The sequence below is a fragment of the Ursus arctos genome, unplaced genomic scaffold (genome assembly GCF_023065955.2).
Source record: "Ursus arctos isolate Adak ecotype North America unplaced genomic scaffold, UrsArc2.0 scaffold_17, whole genome shotgun sequence".
NCBI lineage: Eukaryota > Metazoa > Chordata > Mammalia > Carnivora > Ursidae > Ursus > Ursus arctos.
In genome coordinates, this window is record NW_026622841.1 from 9,617,724 (window position 1) to 9,645,484 (window position 27,761).

Consider the following 27,761-nt stretch of genomic DNA (forward strand, 5'->3'; position numbering starts at 1 on the left):
TCTTGCCCTCCCCGGGCCGCGCGGCCGGAGCTGGCACGGAGGAGCGGCGGCCGCGGCGGCATCGCGGCCTGGGGACGCCAGCTCTCCGCTGGACTCGGCGCCCGCGAGAGCGCCCATCGCGCGGGGACCTGCCTCCCGCGGTGCGGGGCTGCCCGGAGCGTCCGGCGTTCCCCGAGGGCGGGCGTGTCCTCGCGGCGCGGGGCGGGGGACCAGAACGGGGCCGCAGCCTGTTGGAGCGCGGGGGGGGTGCCCTGCCCCGAGCGCGGGGAGCTCTGCGGGGGACGGCGCGGCCGGGCTCCCTGTGCGGAGCAGTTTTCTCGAACTCTCCACCTCCTCCTTACTGGGGCCCAGCGCTGCCGGGAGACCCCGTCCACATCTGCAGAAGGTAAGAGGACTTGGCCATTTAGGGGTCGCTTGTCCCCAAATCACAGCCAGAGGTCGAGGCTGGGGAGCGGAGGATGGGGGCGGCACGTTCGTAGGAAGCGAACGAAAAAAATGCAACAGGCGGGGCGGTTCAGGAAACTCTGGCGTTAATGTTTCCTACGGAGAGGAGACTTGTCCAAGACTGAAACTTGGTTAGGTTCTTCAAAACCGAAGACGGGCAGAGGCGACGCTGCACCTTAGTCTGGGTCTGAGCTCCCTCTGGTGGCCTCTTGTAAGGATGGAAGACGAGGCTACAGGTGAGGTTGGAGCGCCGTTGCTTGCTCCCACGCATTGTCATGATTTCTCCTTTGAGAAACGTGACTGGTCTCAGTAGTTTCCCATACAAAGGCACCTTTTGATCCCATAAAAGCTGATCCCTCAACCGAAATCAGAAAAGGTCCTTTCAACTCCTGTCTTTTGTCCCTGAGTCCTATGCAGCCAAAACAAGAATGATAGCAGGACTCGTCTCTGTGTTAACCGCACTTGAATAAAAAACACGTTAAATGAGTAAAGCAAGCCACAGTTAAAACAAATGCTGCCGGAAAGTTGAATCTTGCAGCTACTTGTCATCTGCCACCATTCATTGTTATCCGAATATGTGCATTTAAAAGTATAAGAAAAAAAGAATCACTTGAGCTGACTTATATTGTATTCAATTACAGATTTTATCGTGATTCTAAAATTTCTGTCAAGAGATTGTAGAACATTTAAGTCATCAGTTCATGTCCACTCCCAGAATATCTGTAGCCTCAGAGAATTTCTTTTTGTTTTTCCTCCAGAAAGGAGTGTCATGAAAAAGGAACAGAAAAGAACCGTCACTTTTGGTGAGAGGGGAGTTTTCTTTCCCAGTTGGTGGTTACTTCATGATTGGAAAAGAAGTACCTAGGTGGCTGAAGAGATTAGATTTTTATAGTTGTACAATGAAGCTGATAAAAGAAGACATGAAAATACTTTCTCTGGCTCATAATGGGCAATGAGGAAGTAAGCCTGAACAAGACAGATTTGAAATGAGAGCAGAGATTTTGATTTTTAAAAACCAAATAGGACTTTGAACACTTGTTGAGGATGTTCTTTTCCCAAAAGTGGAAGAAGAAAAAATTTTCAAAGCAAAAGTGTAAAAAGTGGAAGTGAGTAACAACCAAGTCGACTTCAAGAATTTCAGTACATCATCGACTCCTTTGGGCAAACACAGAAGCATCCCACATGTGGGTGATTTTATCACTAGAGATGGTTTCTTATCCTAGGAACGACTTTTTAATTCGGATTTTGGAGTGCTTATCCTTATTCTTTTTCTTTTTTTTCCAATGTGTGTTTTGACTCTTCATGTTAGATAGATTTATGTAAAGGAAGGAAATCTTGAATTCATAATATGTTTGACTATATCACTGTTTGCTGTGTGATATGGAAACATTAGAGGTTTTAACATTCCTTGAAGTTTTATTGGAAGCAAATCTGTGTCAGGGACACAGATAGACAGTGTAAGTTTTCTTTCTGGCAGCCCTACTTGCTTTGAATGAACCGAATGTTAGCTGGATTTCACAGCATATATGATTTACAGTCTTTGTGTTATCAAGGCCTTAAATGTATGTTTTATCCTAGGCAGATGGGAAATACATTGAGCACTGTGTTTGACATGCATGCCTAAGGAAGGGAACTCCCCGATGGATCATGGCGTTAATGTTTACAGGACATTTCTTATTTTTAGCATTAGTGATGTTTGCTTTCTCTACTTTCGAGGAATCTGTGAGCAATTACTCTGACTGGGCAGTTTTCACAGATGATATAGATCCGTTTAAGACACAGAAAGTGCAAGATTTCAAACCGAATCAAAAGCCGAAGAAAAGTATGCTTCATCCAAGTTTATATTTTGATGCTGGAGAAATCCAGGCAATGAGACAGAAGTCTCGTACAAGCCATTTGCATCTCTTTAGAGCTATCAGAAGTGCAGTAACAGTTATGCTGTCCAACCCCACATACTACCTACCTCCACCCAAGCATGCTGATTTTGCTGCCAAGTGGAATGAAATTTATGGTAACAATCTGCCTCCTTTAGCATTGTACTGTTTGTTATGTCCAGAAGACAAAGTTGCCTTTGAGTTTGTCTTGGAATATATGGACAGGATGGTTGGCTACAAAGACTGGCTAGTTGAGAATGCACCAGGGGATGAGGTTCCAGTTGGCCATTCCTTAACGGGTTTTGCCACTGCCTTTGATTTTTTGTATAACTTACTAGATGATCATCGAAGACAAAAATACCTGGAAAAAATATGGGCTGTTACTGAGGAAATGTATGAGTATTCCAAGGTCCGTTCATGGGGCAAACAACTTCTCCATAATCACCAAGCTACTAACATGATAGCATTACTCACCGGGGCTTTGGTGACTGGGGTAGATAAAGGATCTAAAGCAAATATATGGAAACAGGTTGTAGTAGATGTGATGGAAAAGACAATGTTTCTGTTGAATCACATTGTTGATGGTTCCTTGGATGAAGGTGTGGCCTATGGAAGCTACACAGCTAAATCAGTCACACAGTATGTCTTTCTAGCCCAGCGTCATTTTAATATCAACAACTTGGATAATAACTGGTTAAAAATGCACTTTTGGTTCTATTATGCCACCCTTTTACCAGGCTTCCAAAGAACTGTGGGTATAGCAGATTCCAATTATAATTGGTTTTATGGTCCAGAGAGCCAGTTAGTTTTTTTGGATAAGTTTATCTTAAAGAATGGAGCTGGGAATTGGTTAGCTCAGCAAATTAGAAGGCACCGACCTAAAGATGGACCAATGGTCCCCTCCACTGCCCAGAGGTGGAGTACTCTTCATACTGAGTTCATCTGGTATGATCCCCAGCTCACCCCACAGCCTCCTGCTGAATATGGTACTGCAAAAATGCACACATTCCCTAACTGGGGTGTTGTCACCTATGGGGCTGGGTTGCCAAATACACAGACCAATACCTTTGTGTCTTTTAAATCTGGGAAGCTAGGGGGGCGAGCAGTGTATGACATAGTTCACTTTCAGCCATACTCCTGGATTGATGGGTGGAGAAGCTTTAACCCAGGACATGAACATCCAGATCAGAACTCATTTACTTTTGCCCCCAATGGGCAAGTATTTGTTTCTGAAGCTCTCTATGGACCCAAGCTGAGCCACCTTAACAACGTACTGGTGTTTGCTCCATCACCCACAAGCCAGTGTAATAAGCCCTGGGAAGGTCAACTGGGAGAATGTGCACAGTGGCTCAAGTGGACCGGTGAGGAGGCTGGTGATGCGGCAGGGGAAATCATTACTGCCTCTCAGCATGGAGAAATGATATTTGTGAGTGGGGAAGCTGTGTCTGCTTACTCTTCAGCAATGAAGCTGAAAAGTGTGTACCGTGCTTTGCTTCTCTTAAATTCTCAAACTTTGCTAGTTGTTGATCACGTTGAGAGGCAAGACAATTCCCCAATAAAATCTGTCAGTGCCTTCTTTCATAATCTGGACATTGATTTTAAGTACATCCCGTATAGGTTTATGAACAGGTACAATGGCGCCATGATGGATGTGTGGGATGCCCACTACAGAATGTTCTGGTTTGATCATCGTGGCAATAGTCCCATTGCTAGTATACAAGAAGCAGAGCAAGCTGCTGAATTTAAGAAACGGTGGACTCAATTTGTTAATGTTACATTTCAGATGGAATCCACAATCACAAGAATTGCCTATGTCTTTTATGGGCCATATGTCAATGTTTCCAGCTGCAGATTTATTGATAATTCCAATTCTGGACTTCAGATTTCTCTCAATGTCAATAATACCGAACATGTTGTGTCCGTTGTAACTGACTACCATAACCTGAAGACAAGATTCGATTACCTGGGTTTTGGTGGCTTTGCCAATGTGGCTGACCAGGGCCAAATAACCCGATTTGGTTTGGGCACTCAAGCAATAGCAAAGCCCATAAGACAAGATAGGGTTATTTTCCCCTTTGGATTTAAGTTTAATATAGCAGTTGGGTTGATTTTGTGCATTAGCTTGGTGATTTTAACCTTTCAGTGGCGGTTTTACCTTTCTTTTAGAAAACTAATGCGGTGGATCCTAATCCTTGTTATTGCCTTGTGGTTTATTGAGCTGCTGGATGTGTGGAGCACTTGCACGCAGCCCCTCTGTGCAAAATGGGCAAGGACAGAGGCTGAGGCAAGCCCAAAGTCTTTGTCTTCCGAAGGGCACCACCTCGATCTTCCTGATGTCGTCATTACCTCACTTCCTGGTTCAGGAGCTGAAATTCTCAAACAACTTTTTTTCAACAGTAGTGATTTTCTCTACATCAGAGTTCCTACAACCTACATCGATATTCCTGACACCGAATTTGAAATTGACTCATTTGTAGATGCCTGTGAATGGAAGGCATCAGATATCCACAGTGTGCATTTCCGTTTACTCCGAGGCTGGTTGCAGTCCTTAGTTCAAGACACGAAGCTGCATTTGCAAAACATCCATCTGCATGAACCCAGTAGGGGTAAACTGGCCCAATATTTTACAGCAAATAAGGACAAAAAAAGAAAATTGAAAAGGAGAGAGTCTTTGCCAGAGCAAAAAAGTAGAATGAAAGGCACCTTTGATAGAGATGCTGAATACATTAGGGCTTTGAGGAGACACCTGGTCTATTACCCAAGCGCGCGTCCTGTGCTCAGCTTAAGCAGCGGGAGCTGGACCTTAAAGCTTCATTTTTTCCAAGAAGTTTTAGGAGCTTCTATGAGGGCATTGTACATAGTAAGGGACCCTCGGGCATGGATTTATTCAATGCTGTACAGTAGTAAGCCAAGTCTCTACTCTTTGAAAAATGTACCAGAGCACTTAGCTAAATTGTTTAAAGTAGACGGAGGTAAAGGCAAATGTAACTTAAATTCAGGCTATGCTGTCGAGTATGAATCGTTGAGGAAAGAATTATCAAAATCCAAGTCCAGTGCAGTCTCCCTGTTGTCTCATTTGTGGCTAGCAAACACAGCAGCAGCCCTGAGAATAAACACAGATTTGCTGCCTACCAGCTACCAGCTGATCAAGTTTGAAGATATTGTACATTTTCCTCAGAAAACCACTGAAAGGATTTTTGCCTTTCTTGGAATACCTTTGTCTCCTGCTAGTTTAAACCAAATATTGTTCGCCACCTCCACAAACCTTTTCTATCTTCCCTATGAAGGGGAAATATCACCAACTAATACTAATGTTTGGAAACAGAACTTGCCTAGAGATGAAATTAAACTGATTGAGAACATCTGCTGGACGCTGATGGAGCGTCTAGGATATCCAAAGTTTATGGACTAAATGCTGCCGGTCAGCAGGAATTTGCACTAATACTTTGCAGCCTGGTTTGTGGATGCGAAGAGTTTGTTTATTCTTGTACTGTGTGTGTGTGTGTGTGTGCGTGCGCGCGCGTTTTCAGTTTGTTACTTGCACAGAGATTATTTTAAAAAGAGGCACCATATTTGGCCTAGCAGGATTTATTTTTATGTCACTACTTTCCTTGCCTTTGTTTCTGAATTTTTTTTCTGCGGAAATGTTCCTACTCCAGAGGCGTAGTTGAACTTATATGATGGCGGTTGGGAGGTAAGAAGATCTTACAGGTTTTTGTCTAGCCATCTCCCTCGCCTGTAACTGTGCTGATCTATCTTGGAACCTCAAACACTGCTAAAGGCCTTTCAATTGCTGCTTTGCCCAAGCATCTCTTGCTTTCAAGATGGACTACAAAAGTTCCTTATCTTTTTTAAAAGATCTTCTAACACATTTATCTTGCACCAAAAAAAAAAAAAAAAAAAATGGTTGGGTTTTTTTTTTTTTTTCCCTGTGTATAATGTTCAGTGATACCACTGGGGAAATGGTGAAAGCTCCTATCAGAACTGTAGAATTCCTTCTGGAAAATACAGATGGAAATACAGAATGAACATTTTTTTTGAGGTCCGCAACAGTGACCTGAAAGGCCTCTTTAAAGTTTTTTACTTAGAAGTAATAAGGAGTCAGTCTTTGAACAATCTGGGTGCCAAGGGCTGGTAGAGTTTTTTAGACTTGCTTGTCTGTTTAAAACTCTCTTTCTTGCCTCCTTGAAGCTACAGCTGTTCCCATCACACCACTCACACACCCTGTCTTTTCTGTCACTGTCATGCAAAACAATCCATTGTTACTAATTGTTGAAGTCCCGACATTTGTGGGGATTTTTCCTCCTGATGATTAATTTTGCATTAAAGCCTGACACTTAGAATCAAATTTCTTTTTGTGGAATTATCACTTTTGACTCAGAGAAAGCAGTGCCACGCTTGCTGCCAGTGTTTTTTTAGACTGGAAACCGAATTGGAAAACTGCCTGACTTTGCCTGCATCCCTTTGAATGAGTTTACAGACTGCCAGTGTCTGCAAAAGTTAAAGGCAAATGGGAGATGATGTCAGAGGCATCTGTTTCCTTTACCATCTGCATCTTATTATAAATGTAGTCGTCATAAAATGTGGTTCATTTTATTTTGGTAGGCTCTGAAATCAAAATGCCATGCCATTGTAAGCCAGTGGAGTAATTACAATGCATTGGAAAACCATTAGGCAGTGTCGAGACCTGATGAAAATCTCTGTATGGATTGCAGTCTTCCTGACGTTTCAAACTGCAGTTTTCCCAAGCTCTCGAACACTTGGGAGTCTGTCATTCTGACCTAGATAAAAGTGGTTCTTTCTCAGTAGTTTGTTATTATGTCAAAATGTGCCTCCAGAGTGATAAAGCTGTGGGTATGTTACATTCCAGCTAAACCTAACTTGGCTGTCATGTTTCTTCCATTAGAGTGTGAGTGCAGACTGCTCCTCCTCCTTAGATCTACTTCCTTCCCACTGCTCTCCCTGCTTTCTCTCTGCAGTGTCCAAATGAATGAAATCGTGTGGTATTCATATAGGTTGAGAGGGCAGCTGATGACCTGAATCTACCCAGTATTCTCAAGGAAGGTTATTCTGCCTGTCTCAGGGTTATCAACAAGCATGTAAAATTGCTACATGGATGATAACACTCTTTCCATTACTGGTCATAGTCTCAGTGTTTGCTTTCAATTCCCAGGATGCGTGATCTCAAATCAGATCAAATCAAAAGGCTTTGGGTTGGCAGTAATAGCAGGTCTGACCAACGTAAGAATTGCACACACTGTACCACTGCCTTTTAACATTGCGGACCCCCCCACCCCCCGCCCCCGGGGAAGCAGAGCACCAGGTGGCGAATGTGGAAGAATTGGAGGAGAGGTGGGGAAAATAAAAAAGAGAGTTGTATGAATGAGCATGGGAACATGTTACTGATAGCTCCAGAAAGGGACATATTTACCAAAGTGATCTTCACAGTGTGTCCTAACGTTCACCCCCACACAGCAATGCCAAGATGAATTTCCCTGGCACTGTACTCACCCACCTCCACCCCAAGGGAAAGTCTGCTGGAAGAGACCTCTACTTGCAGATTCCCCCATGAGGAATGTTATGGGTGAGGGATGACCCAGCTGTTGGGTCTGCATGCAGATGTTCATGCTTGGGACCCTTGCCTTATTAATCATAATACCTGACGTGACTAACTCCCAGAACATCTGGGTCCTGCGTCCTTAGGCTGTTAGCTTCCGAAAAATTCAAAGAGCCTCCACACTTCATCTTATTCTTGTCATCTTGGAAAATAATTAAAGGGATGATTGTCACTATGTGACACTTCTAAAGGAAACACCTGTCCTCTCTGTAAAATTAACCCCTTTCTTTATTAAATTCCCTAAACTTAGGCCTAATTGGGATAAAAACTGTTATTAAAATAATAGAATTTAAGTCTGGAAATAAAAAAGACAATTGTGCTGACAAGAGTAACAAATGCAGTGGTGATATGGTTCTCAAAAGTTTGAAAAAATGCAAATTACTCACTTAGGATGAAAGAAAAAGGCCATATCTAGAATTGAGTTTACCGTAATGAAATTCTGGAGAGGATAGGAAGGGGGAGATTTTCTTCAGGAAAAGCAAGATGAATTTATGAATATGCTTAAATTTAATTGATAGAAACCTAGAGTCATAAGTTTTAAGCAAATGATTAGGCAAGCACCTGTTAATAAAGGTCTTAGGGGCGGCTGGGTGGCACAGCGGTTAAGCGTCTGCCTTCGGCTCAGGGCGTGATCCCGGCGTTATGGGATCGAGCCCCACATCAGGCTCCTCCGCTATGAGCCTGCTTCTTCCTCTCCCACTCCCCCTGCTTGTGTTCCCTCTCTCACTGGCTGTCTCTATCTCTGTCAAATAAATAAATAAAATCTTTAAAAAAAATAAAGGTCTTAAATTAAAAAAAAATACATATTAGCTCTAGACCCAACTATTAGGCATTTGATTGGTTGTCTTTTTAAACCAACGGGAAAGAATTAGTAAATGCCTGATAAGAACAGGATATTCAACTCCCAGGCAATGGCAGACGACTTGTCACAAAACCTTCAGCAAATGTATTCAAAGAAGCAGCTCCCCTCCGCCCACACTAGTGCATCTTAAAAATTTATCCTTTTGTGGAAATGTTATCCCTTTGTCACTTACTTTTGATTAACATTGTTTATTAGCACTTTTGGGGGCATCATTGAAGATCCCAGCCATTCTTGATATGTAAAGGATATCCAATTAATCTGTGAGTAGACATTAGCAGTGGCTTTAAATCAGTGCGTTTGATTGGCTTGATTAACTGATGATAATTAGAAAAATATTCACTGATTAATTTAGGAAAAATGTAAATAGAAGGCATTAAAATACATAAATACCATTTCCAGAGGTAAGGATGCCTAATATAGGCTATGTCAAGGAATTTAGTATGTGGGCTATTTACTGCTTATTTAGATGTTAGCTAAAGCATGTCTAATATGTAAAAAAATGTTTGCTAAGGCAATTTCTTCCATTATCTGACCGGTGTCATTATTCCCTTCATGTTGGCAGAAAAATTCAAATAATATTGTAAGAACTAAATTACTGAATTTTTGCACAAAGGATGATAGGAACTTTGAACAATAGATTCTAACATTCTCTAATTTGTAGGTGCTTGAGCTATTATTTATATGAGCTTGTGTTATATTTAGTCCACATAAAGTATACATATTTAATTCTGTTTCCAAAGATGGTTCAGCTAAGGCTTCTGAACCATAGAGAGTTTCATTTTTGTTTTTGTTTTGTTTTTCTTTCACACTTACACAGTTAGTGTGAAAGAAAAGATAGACTGAAGGTCATAAACTAGCTTATTGGAACTATATGTACAAGACTCCACTATTAATAAATAAAACGCTAAAAGCAACTTGGCTATGGTTGGGATAATTTTGTAATAGCTCTCTTTAGATCTTCGGGTAACTGAGGATTTTATGTGGAGCTGAGAAGGCAGGCACTTGAAATGGGGGGCACACTGAATGCTGACATTCAGCCTAAGAATTTCAGCCACAAAACGTGCTCCCTTCAGTGATGAGTTAGCCTGTCATCCCCTAACTTAGTCTCAGTTCTGTCTCTGACTTGGACGCATTTCAGTCTTCTGCATACATCATCCCACTTACTAAATGGCAAGAACGTCCCCTGTGCTAGGCACCTGTGCTCTAGTCCCTGCTGCCATCCGTAAGATCATCGTGCTGCATGACACGTTACTCATGAAGAAGGTTACTTGAGACCCTCTAAGTTTGGTTCACAGCATTGGCACAGGGAAGACTTTTACTTTTAAAGAGAAGGATCTACAGTGAATTAGTCTCTAATGTGTTACCCATTCAATCATAAGGTTTTTATATGTCTCGTTATAATCCTCACAACAACTCTATACGGTACTTACTTTACAAATAAATTTGAAACCCCTATTATCTCTATAGGAAATACATTTTTGTAAGGGAATTTTTAGTGGATTTACAATACATCAGTTCATTTATTCACTATGCTTTTTTGGTATCTACTATTGAGATACTGACTAGTGTGAGGGAAGAACAGAAAAATCAGTTGACTGACCCTGCTGCGTGAGGAATTAGTCTTTCCAGACCTTAAAGTGGATAGGAATTCATCAAGAAGCGGAGAAGGGGGGCATGCCAGTTAGTGATTACCACCCAAGGAAAGACACCGAAAACTATTGTCTGTTTTGCAGGAGACGTGGTTTGTTTATTTCTGAAATGGTGGTTGTGAGGAAAGAGAGTCATTTATTGAGTTAGAGAAGTTATGCTTGGTAAACTGGGATGGAGATCACCACCTATTTTTTTTTTCTTAAGTAGGTTTTGGCTCTGGTTGTCATAGGACATCCCATTAATAAGTAGCTTTTCCAAAAGGGTAGTGCAAATAAATGGAACAGAACCAACACTTACTCTCCCCATTCCCACTGACTCAACTACCCCAACACTAAGAAATTTGGTTCTTGGTCAATATCAAGAGATGTTTGGAAGAGAAAAGAAAATGTGACTACGGTCTGACTGGTGTGCATACAGATCATTGCTAGTAATGACAGAAAGATAGCACCATGTTTTTCATCCAGAGTCCAGCTGGCCAATAGCATCTTTCCCTGTCCCTCCTCTCTGAGTGCCTCCAGACCCAGAGTGCCAGGCACAGCTATCAATACTGGGAATGCAATCAGGAGAAAAATCTATGGCGCTGACAGTCTGGTGGGGACTAGAAAGAAACACATTTTGCATTTCACAATGTTTCTAGCTCAAAAGAGTCCACACCAATGGCAGTGCCTACTCGCGTCACATCTGTGACCACAATCAAATATAGTCAAATAGAACTCATTTTAGGAAAAAAAAATCTGGCCTTTCCTCCACCATGTGAATAATACCAGCAGGAAGGGAGGGAAAGAGAAAAAAGGAAGGAAGGGAGGGAGGGGGGGAGGGGGAGGGGACTTAGAACACAGAAAGTAAGGTGTGCAAGAAGAATCACTCCTATAACAATTGTGTTAATTATTCCATGAACTATTTAAAAATCTCTTTGAAATCTTATTGTAGTTAAAACTTGAGAAAAAAGATAAATTATAATTTGAGCAAATCTTTTTCATAATATACTGCGATTGCTCTGTTTTATTTCTTTAAACTATTTTTATATTGCGCTCTCTTAAGATCAAATGTAATTTTTCTTTGAAGTGTATTAACACTGATGTTAAATTCTACTTACACGTTTCAGGTTTTCAAATGTCTGAGATATGTGATGTTCTCCCATATGTTGTCTTCCTCTCTGGTTTGAATATATACATTGTTCTTAATAGTTTAAGGAGCAAACTTTCACACACAGGTGACATCGTGAAGCTCTTCATTCTTTTTCTTTTTTTTTTTTTTGGAAACCAATTTGATTCCTAATCACTGTACTTTCCTCATTTAGAACATGAGCAATATAAACTGTAAACTCTGTAATCCCTACATTAAATCTGGCCCCCCTCTATGCACAATGCATAACACACTTCTTACCTTATTTATTGCATGATGCAAATAATGCTCTAAACCCTTGTACTACAGTGAAAGAATATTGCCGTTTTTCTGGTATTTATTTATTGTTTTAATTATGTATTCATTTATTCCTTCATTTTGTTCCAAAGGATTAATTTTATTGTAGATTTGTTTAAAGTACATGAAACTTTAAAATATGGCTATTTTAAGTATATTAAGCCTTTTTAATTTGATGCCTTAATGTGATATTTCACAAAACTTTGAAGGGGCGATTTATTTATATGTGAAAGAACACAGTAATACAACCAAGAAGTGATGAAATTGCTTTCGTAAGATACCCATAAAAAGATAAATGCATAAAAAGAATGCAGTTAATACAAGTCAGGTGGTTTTACTTTTCATTATCAGACATTCACCTGAGCCCTGTGGCTAGTTCAATGTTAACAGCGCGCAGCATGTTACAGTGAGCTTATGAGCACCGACATACTTGTGGTTCTTTGTCCAGATTTACCAAAATAACCTGAATCGCACACACATTCATTTATGACTTTGTCTTCTACCCAACACGAATTATAAAACTCAAGAATATCCCATTGTTGAACACATGAGTAGAAAAGAACATGCTTGGGGCGCCTGGGTGGCACAGCGGTTAGGCATCTGCCTTCGGCTCAGGGCATGATCCCAGCGTTATGGGATCGAGCCCCACATCAGGCTCCTCTGCTATGAGCCTGCTTCTTCCTCTCCCACTCCCCCTGCTTGTGTTCCCTCTCTCGCTGGCTGTCTCTATCTGTGTTAAATAAATAAAATCTTTAAAAAAAAAAAAGAAAAGAACATGCTTGTATACACACATAACAACCTGGCAGAGTTCCATGACCATCAGAGGCATAAGGTTTTTCCTGAATAACTAACGGACGACCCCTGGGGGTCTTCCACAGGCCTTGTTTGTACCTCCCCCCCGCCATTTTCTTGCTCAATTTGAAGAGGGCCATTTCTGTTAAAATATTACATTTATATAACACTTTTATATATTATATGAGCTTTGGAATTAGGAAAAAAACCTGAATACAAAGCCCTAGGTCAGTAAATACTGACCAGCTGTGAGGTTTTGGGCAACTTTCTTAATTTTAAATCTCCATTTCCTCCTCTGTAAAACTTTCCTAGAGTCGATGCATGGATTAAATAAAATCACATGTACAAAATAATGGAACAGTACTTATTTCCTCTTTGTGATCACCTACAAGTCTCTGGTCTTTTTATTTTGGTTTAGTATTTAAAGTAGCATCTATTTTAGTGTAGTATTTAATATACCAGTTGAGTCACACAAACGTGAAATCACAATTATACATTTAATACATTAATTCGAAGCAGTGTTTTATGTTCACATTTCAAGAAAAAATTTTATTGCAGCTTTCACCTACTTCAGCTTCCATGTCTTTGTCATTTCAGAGCCATGTTTGTTGTTGTTTTTTCCCCACAGCATATCATATTCTGAGTTTCATTGAGATAGAGACCATTTTTAATTTAGGTATGATGCTATCGAAATTATGTTCCATATTACAAGTGCCAATGTATAACATTAAGTATAACTTTATGCCCATACCTTCATTCAATAGGTACATAATTGTGATCTGCTTTATAGTAACCATTTTATTTTTTCTATTTTATTTTTTCCACTTATTTATTGTGAAATGAGCATGAAAGCTGAGGTATTTAAGACTATATGTGAACACTGCGTTTACTCCATAAACTATGATGATGTAATTGGAAGCCAACTGGAGGTACCATATCCAAATTACATATATAAAGACTGTTCATCTTAACACCATACTTAACAAGGACTGCATCATATACGATTATCTGATCTGTGTAGAATATTTTTTTTTCTGTTAAATCACATGTCATTGGCACATATTCTTGGGTTGAGGTACCTTATCCTACAGTGGATGCTTTGTAAGTTCAGATGCTTTCTTGCTTCCACGGCTATACATTGGGACCCAGGGGCAAATTCCAGAGCCTCCAGCTGGAAACCCAGCCTTCCAGCAATGAGTGCAAAAGAGAATGCCCCTCTGTATTGGATCCGACTGCCACAGACCTATGGTGGTAGGGTTCATACCACTGATAGACAGGAATTCCATTTCTGTGATTAGTTCTCCTTGGGTATTGCTGTCTACACTCTTACTAAGTTGGTTCACTGTATGCAAATTAGAAATCGCTCTTGTGTTGATTCTTGCACATGCCAACTCTACTTCCCCCACTTACCAAATTGTAGGTATTATGGCTATGCAAAATAGATTACAGTAGTATGTTGACACTGAAAAGTTGTGTTGACCCTATCCGAGAAGTCGGAAGCCCTCCTCTACATTATTGATGAGTTTCTGTGGCCAGAGCTGGAACTTAAGAGCAAGAATTTATATGCTCGCATACTCTACAATATGGCACAAAGGATATTGATACAAAAGAAATTAATAAAGTGAGTAACAGTGTACCTGTCTCCCACAATTTATACTAGAGGTTAAGTCTTCCATCTGACTTTCCATTATCACATCCTCCTGCTCCCAACAGTGATCCCAGGGGGAACATCTATCCCGGGTTTGTGTTGTTTGTGTTTACTATTTCCTTGCTTTTCCTTATAGTTCCACATATGTGTCTATCCTTGTCAACATAATGTATATTTTTGCATGGTTTCAAACATTATGTAAACAGTAACGTACTGCATATATTTTTATGCAATTTGCTTTTCTTTACTCAAAATTTTGTGTGTCTAATGCATATTGTTGTTTGAAGGTGGATGCTCCATAATGCACCTATGTAAGAATTTTGTTACTGTGTTTTGTTTGTACCCAAATCTTTCCAACCACCCCCACTCCAACCTTCTTCCTGGGGGGGTGTGTGTGTGTGTAGGACTGAAAGCACATCCTTAACTATTCTAGATGGTGCCAAGTTAGTATTTTTCTAGTCTGTATAATTTGACACTCTAGCCATTATAGGAAAGTTTCTGTGGCTCCAAGTTTTCTCCTATACTTGACATTTTCAAACCTTTTAAATATTTTCCTGTCCTGGTGGGGTGAAAAGGAGTCACTTTTTTTTTTTTTCCTGGATGTGGAAAGACAAAGATGGGAGGGAAGGGTGTCACTTTTTTGTTTTTATTTGCAGTCCTTTGATTATTAATTACATTCAGCACATATACCTGGTGTGTGGGAACACACACATAGATAGTACTCTTTCCTATTTCCATTTGTGGTTCCTCTTTTGTGAAATGAAATCCATGCTCATGTCTTCCATCCATTTTTCTATTGAGTTCATTCTTTTATCAACTCAATGGAGTTTACCATATATTAATAATACTAACCCTTTTTTGGTTGTCTGTGTTGTGACTAGCTTTTCAGTTTATATTCTCATGATCCTTGTACTATAACTTTTGGGATGTGTTTTGATACACAAGTGTTCTTCATTTGAATGTATGAAAATATGTCAGTGTTTTTTCTCTATTATATGTACCTTTTTTGCACCGTATTAAACAGTCTTCTCCAAGGTCTTAGCACAGAAATTGTTCTCCTCTACTTTATTCTGAGCATTTTAAATTTTTAATCATTATCTATTGCTGCAAAACAATATTACCACAAATATAATGGCTTAGAACAACATATTTACTGTCTCACGGTTTCTGTGGGTCAGGGATTCAGACATGGCTTACCTGGGTCTCTGCTCAGGGTCTCTCACAGAGCTGCAAGCAAGGTGCTGCTTAGGACGGGCCTCGCACCTGGGACTCACCTGGAGAAGCGCGGGCTTCCGAGCTCACACGGATCTTGGCAGGAGTCAGTTCCTTGTGGGTTGTTGGACTAAAAGCCTCATTTCTTCTCTGGCTGTTGGCTGGAGACCGTCCTCAGTCATTTACCATATGGGGTTATCCGTATGTCAGTTTCCTTCACAAAAGACAGGATGAGAGAGCATCAGTAGGGAAAGGGCTAACCACGTAGCATATTAATCCAAGTGACCCCTTTCCACTTTTGGTTAGGAGCCCAGGCACAGGTCCCACCCGCAGCCTAAGGAAAGGGAGTACACAGGGACATGCAAACCAGGAGATGCAGTAATTGGGAGCCATTTTAGAGTCCATTTGCCACAGATCTTGTCTTATATTTAAATATTTAATCTGCTTTACATTAATTGTTGTGTTGATTCTGAGGTTTTATTTTTTTCCCCGTATAAGTAATCTGCTGTCCTAGACTGAAAAGATTGAATAACCTTTTCTTTCCCACCATCTTTTGATGCCATTTCTACCACACATCAGGTCCTTATGTTTCGTGCGAGTCTATTTCTGAGCTCTCTATCTCATTCTGCAGGCGAATTTGATTACGCCAATGATAATACCACACTGTCTTAATTACTATTGTCTTTTTGTTAGCCTGAGATCTGGCAAGACAAGTCGTTTTATTTTCTTTTCCCTCCATATGCATTTTAGAGTTAATTTGCACGTTCCTCAAAACAAACAAAGAATAATACACATTAATTGTAAGTGCATTACATCAATATTGGAGAATTCACCTCTTAATTCTCCTATCCAGGAGCATGATATTTCTCCTTTATATAATACTACATTTGTTAATCTTTTGATAGATTTCAGTCTGAGCACTTTATAGATTGTTATTGCAGTGAATGATATTTATTTTTAATTATAAATCCTAACTGCTGCTAGTATATAGAAAATGCAATTGATTTTTGTGTATTTCTGTTGTATCAGGGAACTTATTAAATCCTCCTACAAATTTAATAATGTACCTGTAAATTCTTTCAAAACACTTACATAGGGGCTTGTGTAATGTGTAATTAATGAGAATTTTATTCCCTTCCTTCTTATAACTTTTTAATGTCCTTAGCGCATTTGTTAGGGCCTCTTATAAAATACTAAATGGATTTAGTCATAGTGAATGTTCTTGCACTGTTCCTAATGTGGACGGAATGCTTTTGCATTTCACCACCGAGCACATGGAAGATTCACCTTCTCACTGTGTGGTGTTCCCTTCTCTTCCTAGTTTGAGAAATGACCTTTTATTATCAGTGCATGATGAGGTTTATTCAGTGCTTTTCTTGCATTTATTTTGATAGCCACGTGTTTCTTCGCCTTTATCTGTTAATGGAGTACACATATGTGAAAATATCTTTTTTTTTTTTTTCTTTTGAGATTAAACCAAACTTGATTTGCAAGGATAAAACCAGCCTGGGAATGATTCATTATATTTCTATATGTTGCTAGATTGTGTCAATATTTAAGTTACAGTGTTGACATCAGCACTTGTAGTTGTGATTTTCTCACACTGTACTTATCTAATTTTGAAGTCGGCTTACTTGTCACATAAAATAAATTGAGGATGTCCTATTTTTATATTCTCTGGAAGAGTTTGCCTAGGATTGAAATGGTCTAACACTGAGAATGTTAGAACTTATTTGTAAAACCAACTGGTCATTGTGTTTTCTTTGTGGAAACATTTTGACTATGTATACAACTGTATTTGATGGTTTTGGCTTATTTTATTGAGGTCATGTGTTTATTTTGAAGCCTATTTTGGACAGAAGAATTTGTCCTTTTAAATGTTCACATATATTGACCTAAATTTGCTCAAAATGCATTCTTCTGCTTCTCTCTAGTTATCCAACCCCCACACAAATTTTTTCCATTCCTAGTATGTGTGCCTTGTTTATTTTGTTCCTTTATCAGGGCTTGCCTTTTATATAAGTCTTTTCAAAGACTAACTTTTGGCTGTTTTTTTGGCTTATTATTTAATGTTTATTTGATATTGCATAATTTTGGCTCTTGATTTTACATATTCCCTTTAAACTATTTTATTTATTTTCTCTAATTTGCTGTTATTGTTCTGTTTTGTATCTTTAATCATATGACTTTGCCCACCACCCGAAAACCACCAGGAACAAAGAGGATTAATTGTTTATTAGAGTAAAAGGGATGGAAATAGTACAACCTTTCTCTAAATTAGCTGTTGCTACGAAGTGGGGTAATTCTATGATTAGGTATCTGAATAAATCTTATCTAGAAGGAGGGAAAACTAGAGGCCAACTCTGTAATTAGTTAAGAAATAGATGTCACTCCTGTTATCTAGAAGAGAGGGATGTGTATAGTATTCTATGGTTTGGAAAATATTCATGTTTTTTCTGGGTCCAGACAGTTATGGAGTGGTATTGTTTTTGTCTTGATCTATCTTGGTCACAGAGTTGCTCTGCTCTTTGAAATAATTTATGGTCAACAGGAGGACACCAGACCTCACCAATGGCAGCAGGCCAGCTTCTGGAGGCTCAGAGTTGTTTCTGATTTTCATTTAAAAATATTTATTCTTTTTATTATGTTAATCTAAGACTACCAATTTACCTGTCAAATCATATTGGTTGTATTCACACATTTTAATGTGTAGTTTCCCATTATCCCTTCTAACCATTTTCTGGATCCCAGTGTGATCTCTTCTACAACCATGCATACTCCTGTATTTATAGAGTTTCTCTAAGTTACCTCTTGCTGTCACTTTTTATCTTCAGTACATTGCAGTAGGAAACTATGAACTGTAGGGCACTAATTCTGTCAAATGTAAGGCTCTCTGCCTGGATATGGACTGGTATCTGGTAAATTTTTATAAATGGTCTATGTGTTGTGTAAAAATAGTGGATATTCTCCACTTGTTGGGTAAGATATTCTGAAAATCTGCTGGCTCTGACTTGACAATTTTCTTATTCAAACATGTGTATCCATATGAGTTTTTCCTAATCTTTCAATTACTATAAAAGCTTTATGTCATTAAAGGCATATGTATGTTATATTTAGTATTTATTATACATTTTATGAATAGAGCCTTAATATAGTGACCCTCTTTTCTCTAGCATTGCTTTTGGTTTAAACAATGTTTTTTGGATGATACTAGATAACAAGCTTCCCCTTTGTTTAGTATTAGCCTGTCATGTAATTTTCATCTTGATGTTTTAAAACATTTTTGGTCATTTATTTATTTATTGAGAGAGAGCATGGGGGGAGGGGCAAAGAGAGAGAGGATCTTAAGCAGGCTCCATGCCCAGACCTTAAGATCATGACCTGAGCTGAATCCAAGAGTCAGATGCTTAACCAACTCAGCCACCCAGGCCCGCGGCCTTATATTTTTAAAATTACATCTTGTAAATAGAACGTAATTGGATTTTTATTCTTATTCTAAAAATCATTATTTTTGTTATCTCAAGTGTTTAATCTTTTGATTTCATTGTGATTATTCATCTGCTTGGATTTATTTAAAATAATTAGTATGTACTTTCTGTTTATACCTTTATTTACTATATTCCTTTTTAATTTTCTTCTTTCTTGAATTATTTTGAAACAATTGTCCCTCCCTTTTACTGGTTTAGAAGCAATGTATCCTATTTCTATTATTTTGAGGCTTATAGCAAAATGAAAAGTAAATATGCAGTATTTGTTTATAATTATCCATGTATATACTTTTTTCCCTTTCTATGCCATCTAACTGTCAAAGTTTTTCATCTGTATCTATTCTTTTTCCATTTTAAGTGTATTTTAATATTTTTCTCAATTTTTGTTGGCCTAAAAATTTGTCTTTTTTTGTCACTCACTCACATAGGTTTGTTGTGCACACAGTCCTAGGTTAACAGCACTTGGAATCCATTACCCCGGTAAACTCTTTGACTATTTGTTTCCTTTGTGAAATCGGTAGCAAGATCGATGGCTGAGAATGGTATGGGGGAAGAGGTATTAGAGGTTGGAGGTGATAGAAGGTATAGCATGGTCGCGTAGGAGATGAGAGCATAAAGAAGGTGGGAGGGGAAGTGTCGCACCATTGCCCGCAGCCCTCAGGACCCCCTTGACGGGAATGGCCCTGCATTTAGACACACAGCTTCTCCCAGCCTTGTGCAGCTGCACCCATGCAAGTGTGAAAAACACTGGAACGTTGGACTGACCAGAAAGTAGCAGTGTCACTGTGAAATGACAGGATAAAAGAATGAGGTGAGATCGTGTGTGGGGGTGGATTGTAGGGAGAGAGACTCATGAGGAAATGAGATTTAGGACACAGAATTATAAAGGACCCTAGATTCTAGTGGCACCAGAGACTTTTGTCAGGAACACACTCACTGGTAAAGTAGGAAGCAATACTTTAAGACTGAGATCCTTGGAACTGAGATGACCGAGACATGGAAATTACTGCTTACGATAAAATCTGGGGCACCTTCAAACCAGGCAGGAGGAGAGCGAAAGAGAGCATAGACAACGCTTGAATGAAATTCAAAGAAGAAACGCATTCTGGGGTTAGCCAAGTTTTATAGCGGGGACAATAAATAAACAGAAAGTACATACTAATTATTTTAAATAAATCCAAGCAGAAGAATAATCACAATGAAATCAAAAGATTAAACACTTGAGATAAGAGACAAGAGAGGAAAAGGCACGTGCAGAGGAGACAAGGGGGATGCGGAGGAAAATACGTGCTGAGTTCCCGAGAGCACAGCGCCAAGTTTTCAGGAGCCAGAGAAGGGTCGGAAATAGATTTGAACAGTATCACTTGGTTTTAGAGTCTAGCCAAAGAGGAATAACGTCATAGTCTTGGGGTTGTTGGCGTGAAGAGCAGTAGTACACTTGTTCACGGTAGGGGAGCCGGAACAAGACACAGCCCCACCTTGAACTTCAGCGGGGCGCACAGGAGGCGACTCTGATTTTTTACCCGTCTGTACATATCCACATACGACACGCGTCATGATCATTGATTAGAGAGTAAACAAGTTTGCCAACACAGAATCTGCAAATACCAAGGATCAACTGTATCTCAAGTTCTTTTCTCTCCTAATCCGACTCTTTGATCTTCCAGGGATCTCTGCCCGGAAAATGGCCTCCACGGCCACCCCACTTCCGGGCACCTGAGTGCCTCCTGACTCACTGGAACATCACCAGAGGTTCTGCCCGGCTCTTTGTTTCTATACTTTATGAACATGTTTGTCTTTAACTTACCCTTCCCTTCATTTTTCAGCACTTTTTAAGAGTAATATTCTTTATTTTCAATAAGGCATTGAGAGGGGAGTTCCGATTTTAAAAAATGTATTCTTTACAGAAAGTCTTGAAAGCATAGACAAATTTGAAGAACAGCCAAAATCCCTCACTGAGAATCAGCTTCTGTTAACATCTGACCATGTCCTTTTACTTTCAGGTTTTTAAAGATAAAGTGTTCTGAACTGGGATCTAACTTGAATCTAATTCAATTAGTAAGTAAATGTAGGCCCAGTAATATTAATTCTAACTATTGACCTAATTCCTAATTTCTTTAGGTATATTTCAAGTTTATCCTTCTCAATGGCTTTCTGAAGTCATTGTTGTCAGTGCATCCAATTCAGTAATTAGAGGGTGAGGTGTATTGTCTGTAATAGGAACCAATCTTATTTTTTCCCCAAGTACCCTAAAATATGTTTCAGGTGCATTAATGATAGCAGTGTAAACACAGGCATTTGAAATGACAAAGAGGAAATAATTGTTCATATAATATTGTGGGCAAAGAGGGCAGGACTAACTAATCACAATATCAAAGACAGAAACCAGATAAGAAAAGACCAAGAGATTTGCATGAATATTTTTAAATCTTCTCTATGTCAAAAAAACAAATAACAATAAGAGCATTAAAAAGGAGCACCAAATTAGAAAACACAATTTCACTATAAACAAGTAAAGAGTTAAAGTCTTTAATATAGAAAAAGATCTGCGTATCTGTAGGCAAAAAATGATTTATCGCAACTTTAAAAGACAGAGAACTTAAAAGTGATAAAACATGCTTAAAGCAGATAATCTGTTTCACCAATTCTAAGTACAAATCCGGTTACTTTCCTTTTATTTTACAGTTCATACGTTAAACTTCAAATTATTTCCCCTTAAGGACTATTCTCCCACTACTAAATACAGGAAAAAATGTCTTAAAATTCCTTGGGATTTAATCAAAAGGTTTCAGGACTACTTCCAAACATAAAAGGAAGAAAGAGCTATAATCCCGTGTGGCCAAAACTTTCCCTGCTTCTCACTGGTATAAAGTGTCATTACAGATGACTGGTCCTGTCCAACCCAACAACTGACACTTGTCTCCAGGGGCTAGAATTGCATGCTTACACTGTTTCTGTGCAGTTCACATTGTTGATCCTTGCACAAAAGTCCAATTCATTTTAGCTTTCACCCTCTCTCCTTTTTCTTAATTATAGTCTCAAAAGCATAACTTACTGGACCACTGTTATTGGGTCTAGAAAAGCTGGCAAGGTTAGGTACATATCATGCAGAAACCACCCATCCATCCCTCCTCAACCCTGAGCAACAACAACAAAAATACCAGGCACTACTGTTGAGCCTGAATCACCAGTCTAAATCCCCTCTCACGGTAATCTTATTTCTGGTATTTTCTTGTCCTTTTCTGCACACACAGTAGTTTTGGGGGTCACGCTGAACCAAATATCAAGGTCTCTCTACTTTTAAGTTTTGAAAAAGAAGGATTGGTATAGGTCACTGCATTTTCACAAATGTCCTGGGTCCTTCAGTAAAGAAATCAGTCATCATAGTGACTAGCTTGGTGTCCCAAACCATAGGTGAGGGACTTCCTTTCCTCAACCCACAAAAGCTTCTTTGTCTCAAGCAAATAGGCACCAATTTATGTTAACACTACAGTTATGTTAAAACTGTGTTTCTTTGGTTTATTTCTTGATTTACACAGTGTGGGAATAGAATGCATCTTCTGCCTGGATAAAGAGCAACTCGGAAAGTCAAAAAATACAACTGACCAAGAAATATTAACACCATCAATGCCATTATTAATTTGATAAATTCAAATTAAGAAGAAATCAATATTATATCTTCATTTATAGAGCAAGAAAAAGAACACCCATTTTGATGGCTATAGCAAAAAGAAAAGTACCAGCTACAGCTTTGGAAATATAAGTATATATTCTTTATTAAAAGCAACTTGGCTCTATGCTAGGTATTTTAAAGATCTTCCCTTTCACCACCACATGTTGCCTTTTGGCCCAGAATTCCCATTTCAAGCATCTTATTCCATAGGAAAACAAAAAAGAAACGTGAAAGATGTATATATTAAGTATAGTCATTACAAGTGTCCTTTATGATAACAAGACATTGAAACTTCCTGAAGGGGCAAGAAAGATCAATGAAGATATATAGTAGCTTACTAGAAAAATCCTTGTGATAATTTTTATTAATTAATTGTGAGAAACAACTGTAAAAGAATCTTATTTTAATATTGAACAAATTTATATCTCTATATTAGACTGAACTATGTCAGATGGTCATTTTAATAAGTCAACAATGATTAAATATCAGTAATTTCAAATTATTCACTCTAATATTTATATCCATTTATGTTTGAATTATCTATTTATACAGTCATATTTTATACACACATACTTCTGGATTATTATGGGTCAAATGTTAGCGGTGGTTATCTTTGGGTATCAAAATTTCAGATGAATGTTTTTATTTTTCCTTATGTTTATCTGTGATGTTATTAGAATAATTGTTTTAAAACAATGGAAGAAACTAATTGAAAACGTAAAGAAAAACATATCAAAGTATTCCCCCCCAAAAAGGTATTCTCAGAGGATTAAATACAAATTTTAGAAACTGAGTTAAAATGGCTATTAAGCAAATGATAACTGTTCAATCTCAAAAGTTATGACAACTTGAAATCAGACTTTTTGCCCCAAAACAATAAATTATTTTGAAAACAGATGACTTTATTTTTTAAATAAAATAAATGCTTTTACATACTGCTGCTGTTCACAGAATTTTCATGAATAATAAATGGCAGTAGATATTTAAAGCCTAAAAGATGTGAATAGCCTTTCATTCAATGCTTCCAGCTCAATTAAGTTCCAAATAAATCTAATTCATTAATTTAAAACATATTTCAGAGGACATAATTTAAAGCTTAATTAGACTTATTTTGTGAAGTTTTCTTTTTATGATTTACAGAAATAGGAACACATTTAATTTCTTTTTTCCTTTTTTTCCCTTTTTCTTCCTCTTTTCCTTGAATGACCATTTATGAAATGACAACTATGACCAGGTAAAGTGAAAGATTCATAAGGACATGATCCAGATTATTCCAGGAAACAGCTAAAAAAATAAAATGGCCAGAGAACAACTCAACCAAATTCCTAGCCTGTCTAATAGTCAGTAGTAAGCAGAGTAAGTGGTCAGCACCAAACTTTGAAAATGAACTGGGTGACTGTTGCTTTAAGGTATTGTGAATGAAAAAGAAATAGATCAAAAATATCATTGTCAACCATGTCACTCCTGATTTATTATTTCATATTCTGTCCTTATCGGTACGATTCTCCTAGAGTCCTAGCTTTCGTCTTAGACCAGATGGTGATGACAGTGAATGGGATGGTGGTGAATTCTCTTCAGAGACACTTTTTAATTCTTGGTATTCTATGTCACTCCAGCTTTTCAGAGGGGTACACTGCAGCAGAACCAGACATGGCTAGGAGTAAATGATTATAAGCCTTTAGAATTTTTTATTCTTTAATTATTACTTATTATCTAATCATAGGACAGTTAGAAGTGTGCATTTAGTTTTCAAATATTTAGAGGTTTCCTTTCTTTTATTTCTTTTATTATAATCTTATTTCATTGTGGGTAGATAAGATGCTTAGTATCATTTCAACCCTAGAATATGGTCTATCTTGTTAACTGTACTTTGTGCACTTGGAAAGAATGAATATGCTGATATTGTTAGGTGAAATATTTTATAATTGTCAATTACATCATTTGCTCATATAATGTATATCCTTCCTATTCCCTTCAGCCTGAATGACTTCCTTAAAACTTCTAGTACAAAGCTGCTGAGAAAGCATTCTCTCACTCTTTCTCCCACTGGAAAATATTTTCATTTTCCTTTAATTTTTGAAGGATATTTTGAAAGAAATTTTGAAATGTATCTTCTGGTTTCTATTGATTTTGATGAAAGGTCATCAATCATTCATACCATTTCCCCCATGTCTTTTAAAGTGTTCATTTTAAATCTCTACTTTGAAAGGTTTTTTTTTTTGGCTTGATTGTCAACAGTTTATTATGATTTGCCTGTGGGTTGTTTTATTTGTATTTATTCTGCTTGACATTGAAGAACTTCTTAAATCTGTAAATGTATGCCTTTCATCAAACTGAGAGAAATTTTGTCCACTGATCTTCAGATATATTTTCCCTCCTATTCTAGGAGTAAATTCACATGGGTATTTAAACCTTTATTTTAAAGGGTTAGCTTGACTAAATGGGAACCACAAATTCTGCCTCTCTGTTGTCAACAGTGGCTGAAATATGCCTTTAGTTCCTTTGGCCTTATCTGGCATGCCCTTATGTACCATCCTAGTCTTTGGATCTGCCAGAAATTTGGCCAGAGTTTATACACAGAATTTTGTCCTGCTCTCCCATGGTTTTCTTTCCTGTACTTCTTTCTCTAATTTTCTCAATTCAGTTGTAGGCATGACATCTATCTTGTCATCCCTCAAAAGGGTAAGCATGCAGTTTTTCTGGCTGTCTTACACACTGAATGTAAGACTAACTTTCTTAGATCCACACAAGGGTCTCCAAAGATAAAATAAAATAATGTTTGTTTTCTTTAGTTGGTTGATGAGTACGTGTTTATTCACATTTTCATGTATATTATTTTGTGTATATTTATGAGTTAGTGTATCTTAAGGGTACTTTATCAGGTTGGGTGTTTTTAATTTCTAGACAACAGTCAATAATAGAGTGTTCAACTGGAAAGAAATAATTTTAGAGTTGGAAGGAATCTTTGCCATCACCCAGTCTGGCTATACAAAAAATAATACCTAGGTTACAGAGGGATCTTTCCAAATGATACATTGTCATTTTGTAAAATTGGTATGTAAAAACATCCTGAAAATCACCCAAATTCTTACTATTAAACAAAAATACATGCGTATTCTAAATAGTCTTAAATGTATTTTATTTTATATTATTTTAGGCAACAAATCCGTTTTAAAGACTAAATATTTCCGGAACACGACAGTTTATTACTGCAAAATGATAGCTATTCATTGTGAATTGGAAGGTTACAAATCTACAATTTATAGTTAAACTTGGATAAAAGAGTTGGTTGTCTGTCAGAAAATATTTTTATTCTCACTAGCAACAGACTAGATTTAAAATGCTTCCTTATCATTTTTCACGTGTCTTGTAACTATGGGGTTCTCTTGCTAAGCAGTGCCCTCTGGGTATTATTCATCAGTTTTCCATTTGATTGCACTCCTGTGATTCTTCAATAACCTTGAAATAAAACTCATATCCCAGGATACACTCCTTACTAGCCCCTTCCAGAGAAAACCTACAATAAAAGGAATTGGAACAATTTGGAAGATTTTTGATATGCTAATGATATGTACTCTGAAGTTTATAGGGACCATTCAGCATGGAGACTCAATCCTATTCAGACAGACTCCACTTACACAAGCCTCCTTGGTATTTATTCTCACACTTTCAGTAAAGAACTGGGACAATTAATGCAAAAAAAGGATAAATCCCAGGTCTTATCATTAACTTTGCCACTTTTGTTCCTAGTTCTTTATTATCTTTCATAGAAATGATAGAGTAACTTCCAAATTGAATAATTTAGAGGATTCATGATGTATACATCCTCTCCTGAGCCCAGATCATTATTGATCAAGTATTACTTTACCCAAGTTTTCCAGTAAAGATGAACCTAGGTTACTTGCTATTGTAATTATGATATGTCTCACAGTCAATGAAATATTATTTTATAAGGCATTGTAGATAACTTACTTTCAAATATTAACAGGAGACTGATTGAACTTCTGCAACTAGCAGTAAAAGTATTCATTTTTTTTTTTTTAATGAATGATATTGGTTTTGTGCTAAAAGTTCATGAAAAACTATGGTAGCCTTTGGTGGCAGCTGCAATACCAAAAACAGGTGTTCTGGCTCTGGCTCCAGCTCTGGCTCTGCCAACAGAACTGCCCCTAGCTTCTCCTTCAGGAAATTCAGCTCCTTCTTATGCAGGGCAGTGGTAAGGCAGCAGGCTGCATAGGACAAGAATGACCCTTACCCAGATTTGTGTCCAGAATCTCTACCACAGTGCATCACACATCAGTCCTCAAGGCAGATGGTGACATAGGTCATTCCTGACTGCAGTCCTTCTCACAGGAAGAACCACTAGCAATGATTTGTAGACAAGATACCATTATGAAACTCTCAGAACCTGGAGATGAAGCTGCAGCACCCCTCTGGACTCCAGAGATGGAGGAGAAAAGCATTAGAAGTGGGTAAGAGGAGAGGCTACATCCTGACCTCATCACCATCCCCAAGGCTGGCACATTGTCACACCAAGTGGGGCCCCCTAGCTGTAGGTTGTCCACTGGCAAAAGAGAGCCCAAGATATGTATCCAGCTTTCCCGCATTGTGAGCTGCTTCCCAGTAGGCTCACTCAGGTTTTGCCTTGCCGAGATCACTGGAAAATCTGTGGGGCTCGATAAATGGTAATCAGGGAAAGAGACAAGACTTAAGAGAAACCAGTATTCAGATCATGGTGGACGGCATTCTTGCTTGTAGTGGTACCAGCCAGTGACTCCGCCCACCTATTGATTTCAAGAGAAATCAATAAGAGGAGGAAAGCTGGAAAATTCACAAATACATGGAAATTAAACTACACAATACTGAAATGACAATTGATCAAAGAAGTAATTTAAGAAAGGATATAAAAATATATCTTGAGACAAACGAACTGGAACACAACATACAAAAACAATAGATGCATCAAAAACAGTTGTAAAAGGAAGGTTATATCTATAAGTGACGACATTAAGAAAAAAAAAGAAAGATCTCAAGTAAACAGCCTAACATTACATCTCAAGGAACTAGAAAAAGAAGAAA

At 38.3% G+C, this 27,761-nt stretch overlaps 1 protein-coding gene across 1 annotated transcript; it reads left to right on the plus strand.

Moving 5' to 3' along the window:
- Positions 1–27,761, plus strand: DSEL (dermatan sulfate epimerase like). The gene is made up of 2 exons (XM_026496456.4): positions 1–385; positions 1,203–27,761. Exon 2 carries the CDS (start codon positions 2,092–2,094, stop codon positions 5,728–5,730), a length of 3,639 nt encoding a protein of 1,212 aa, XP_026352241.2. The 5' UTR covers positions 1–385; positions 1,203–2,091; the 3' UTR covers positions 5,731–27,761.

Excerpts from the sequence above, each read along its gene's own strand:
- DSEL (XM_026496456.4), top strand. The coding sequence starts at position 2,092 with ATGGCGTTAATGTTTACAGGACATTTCTTATTTTTAGCATTAGTGATG.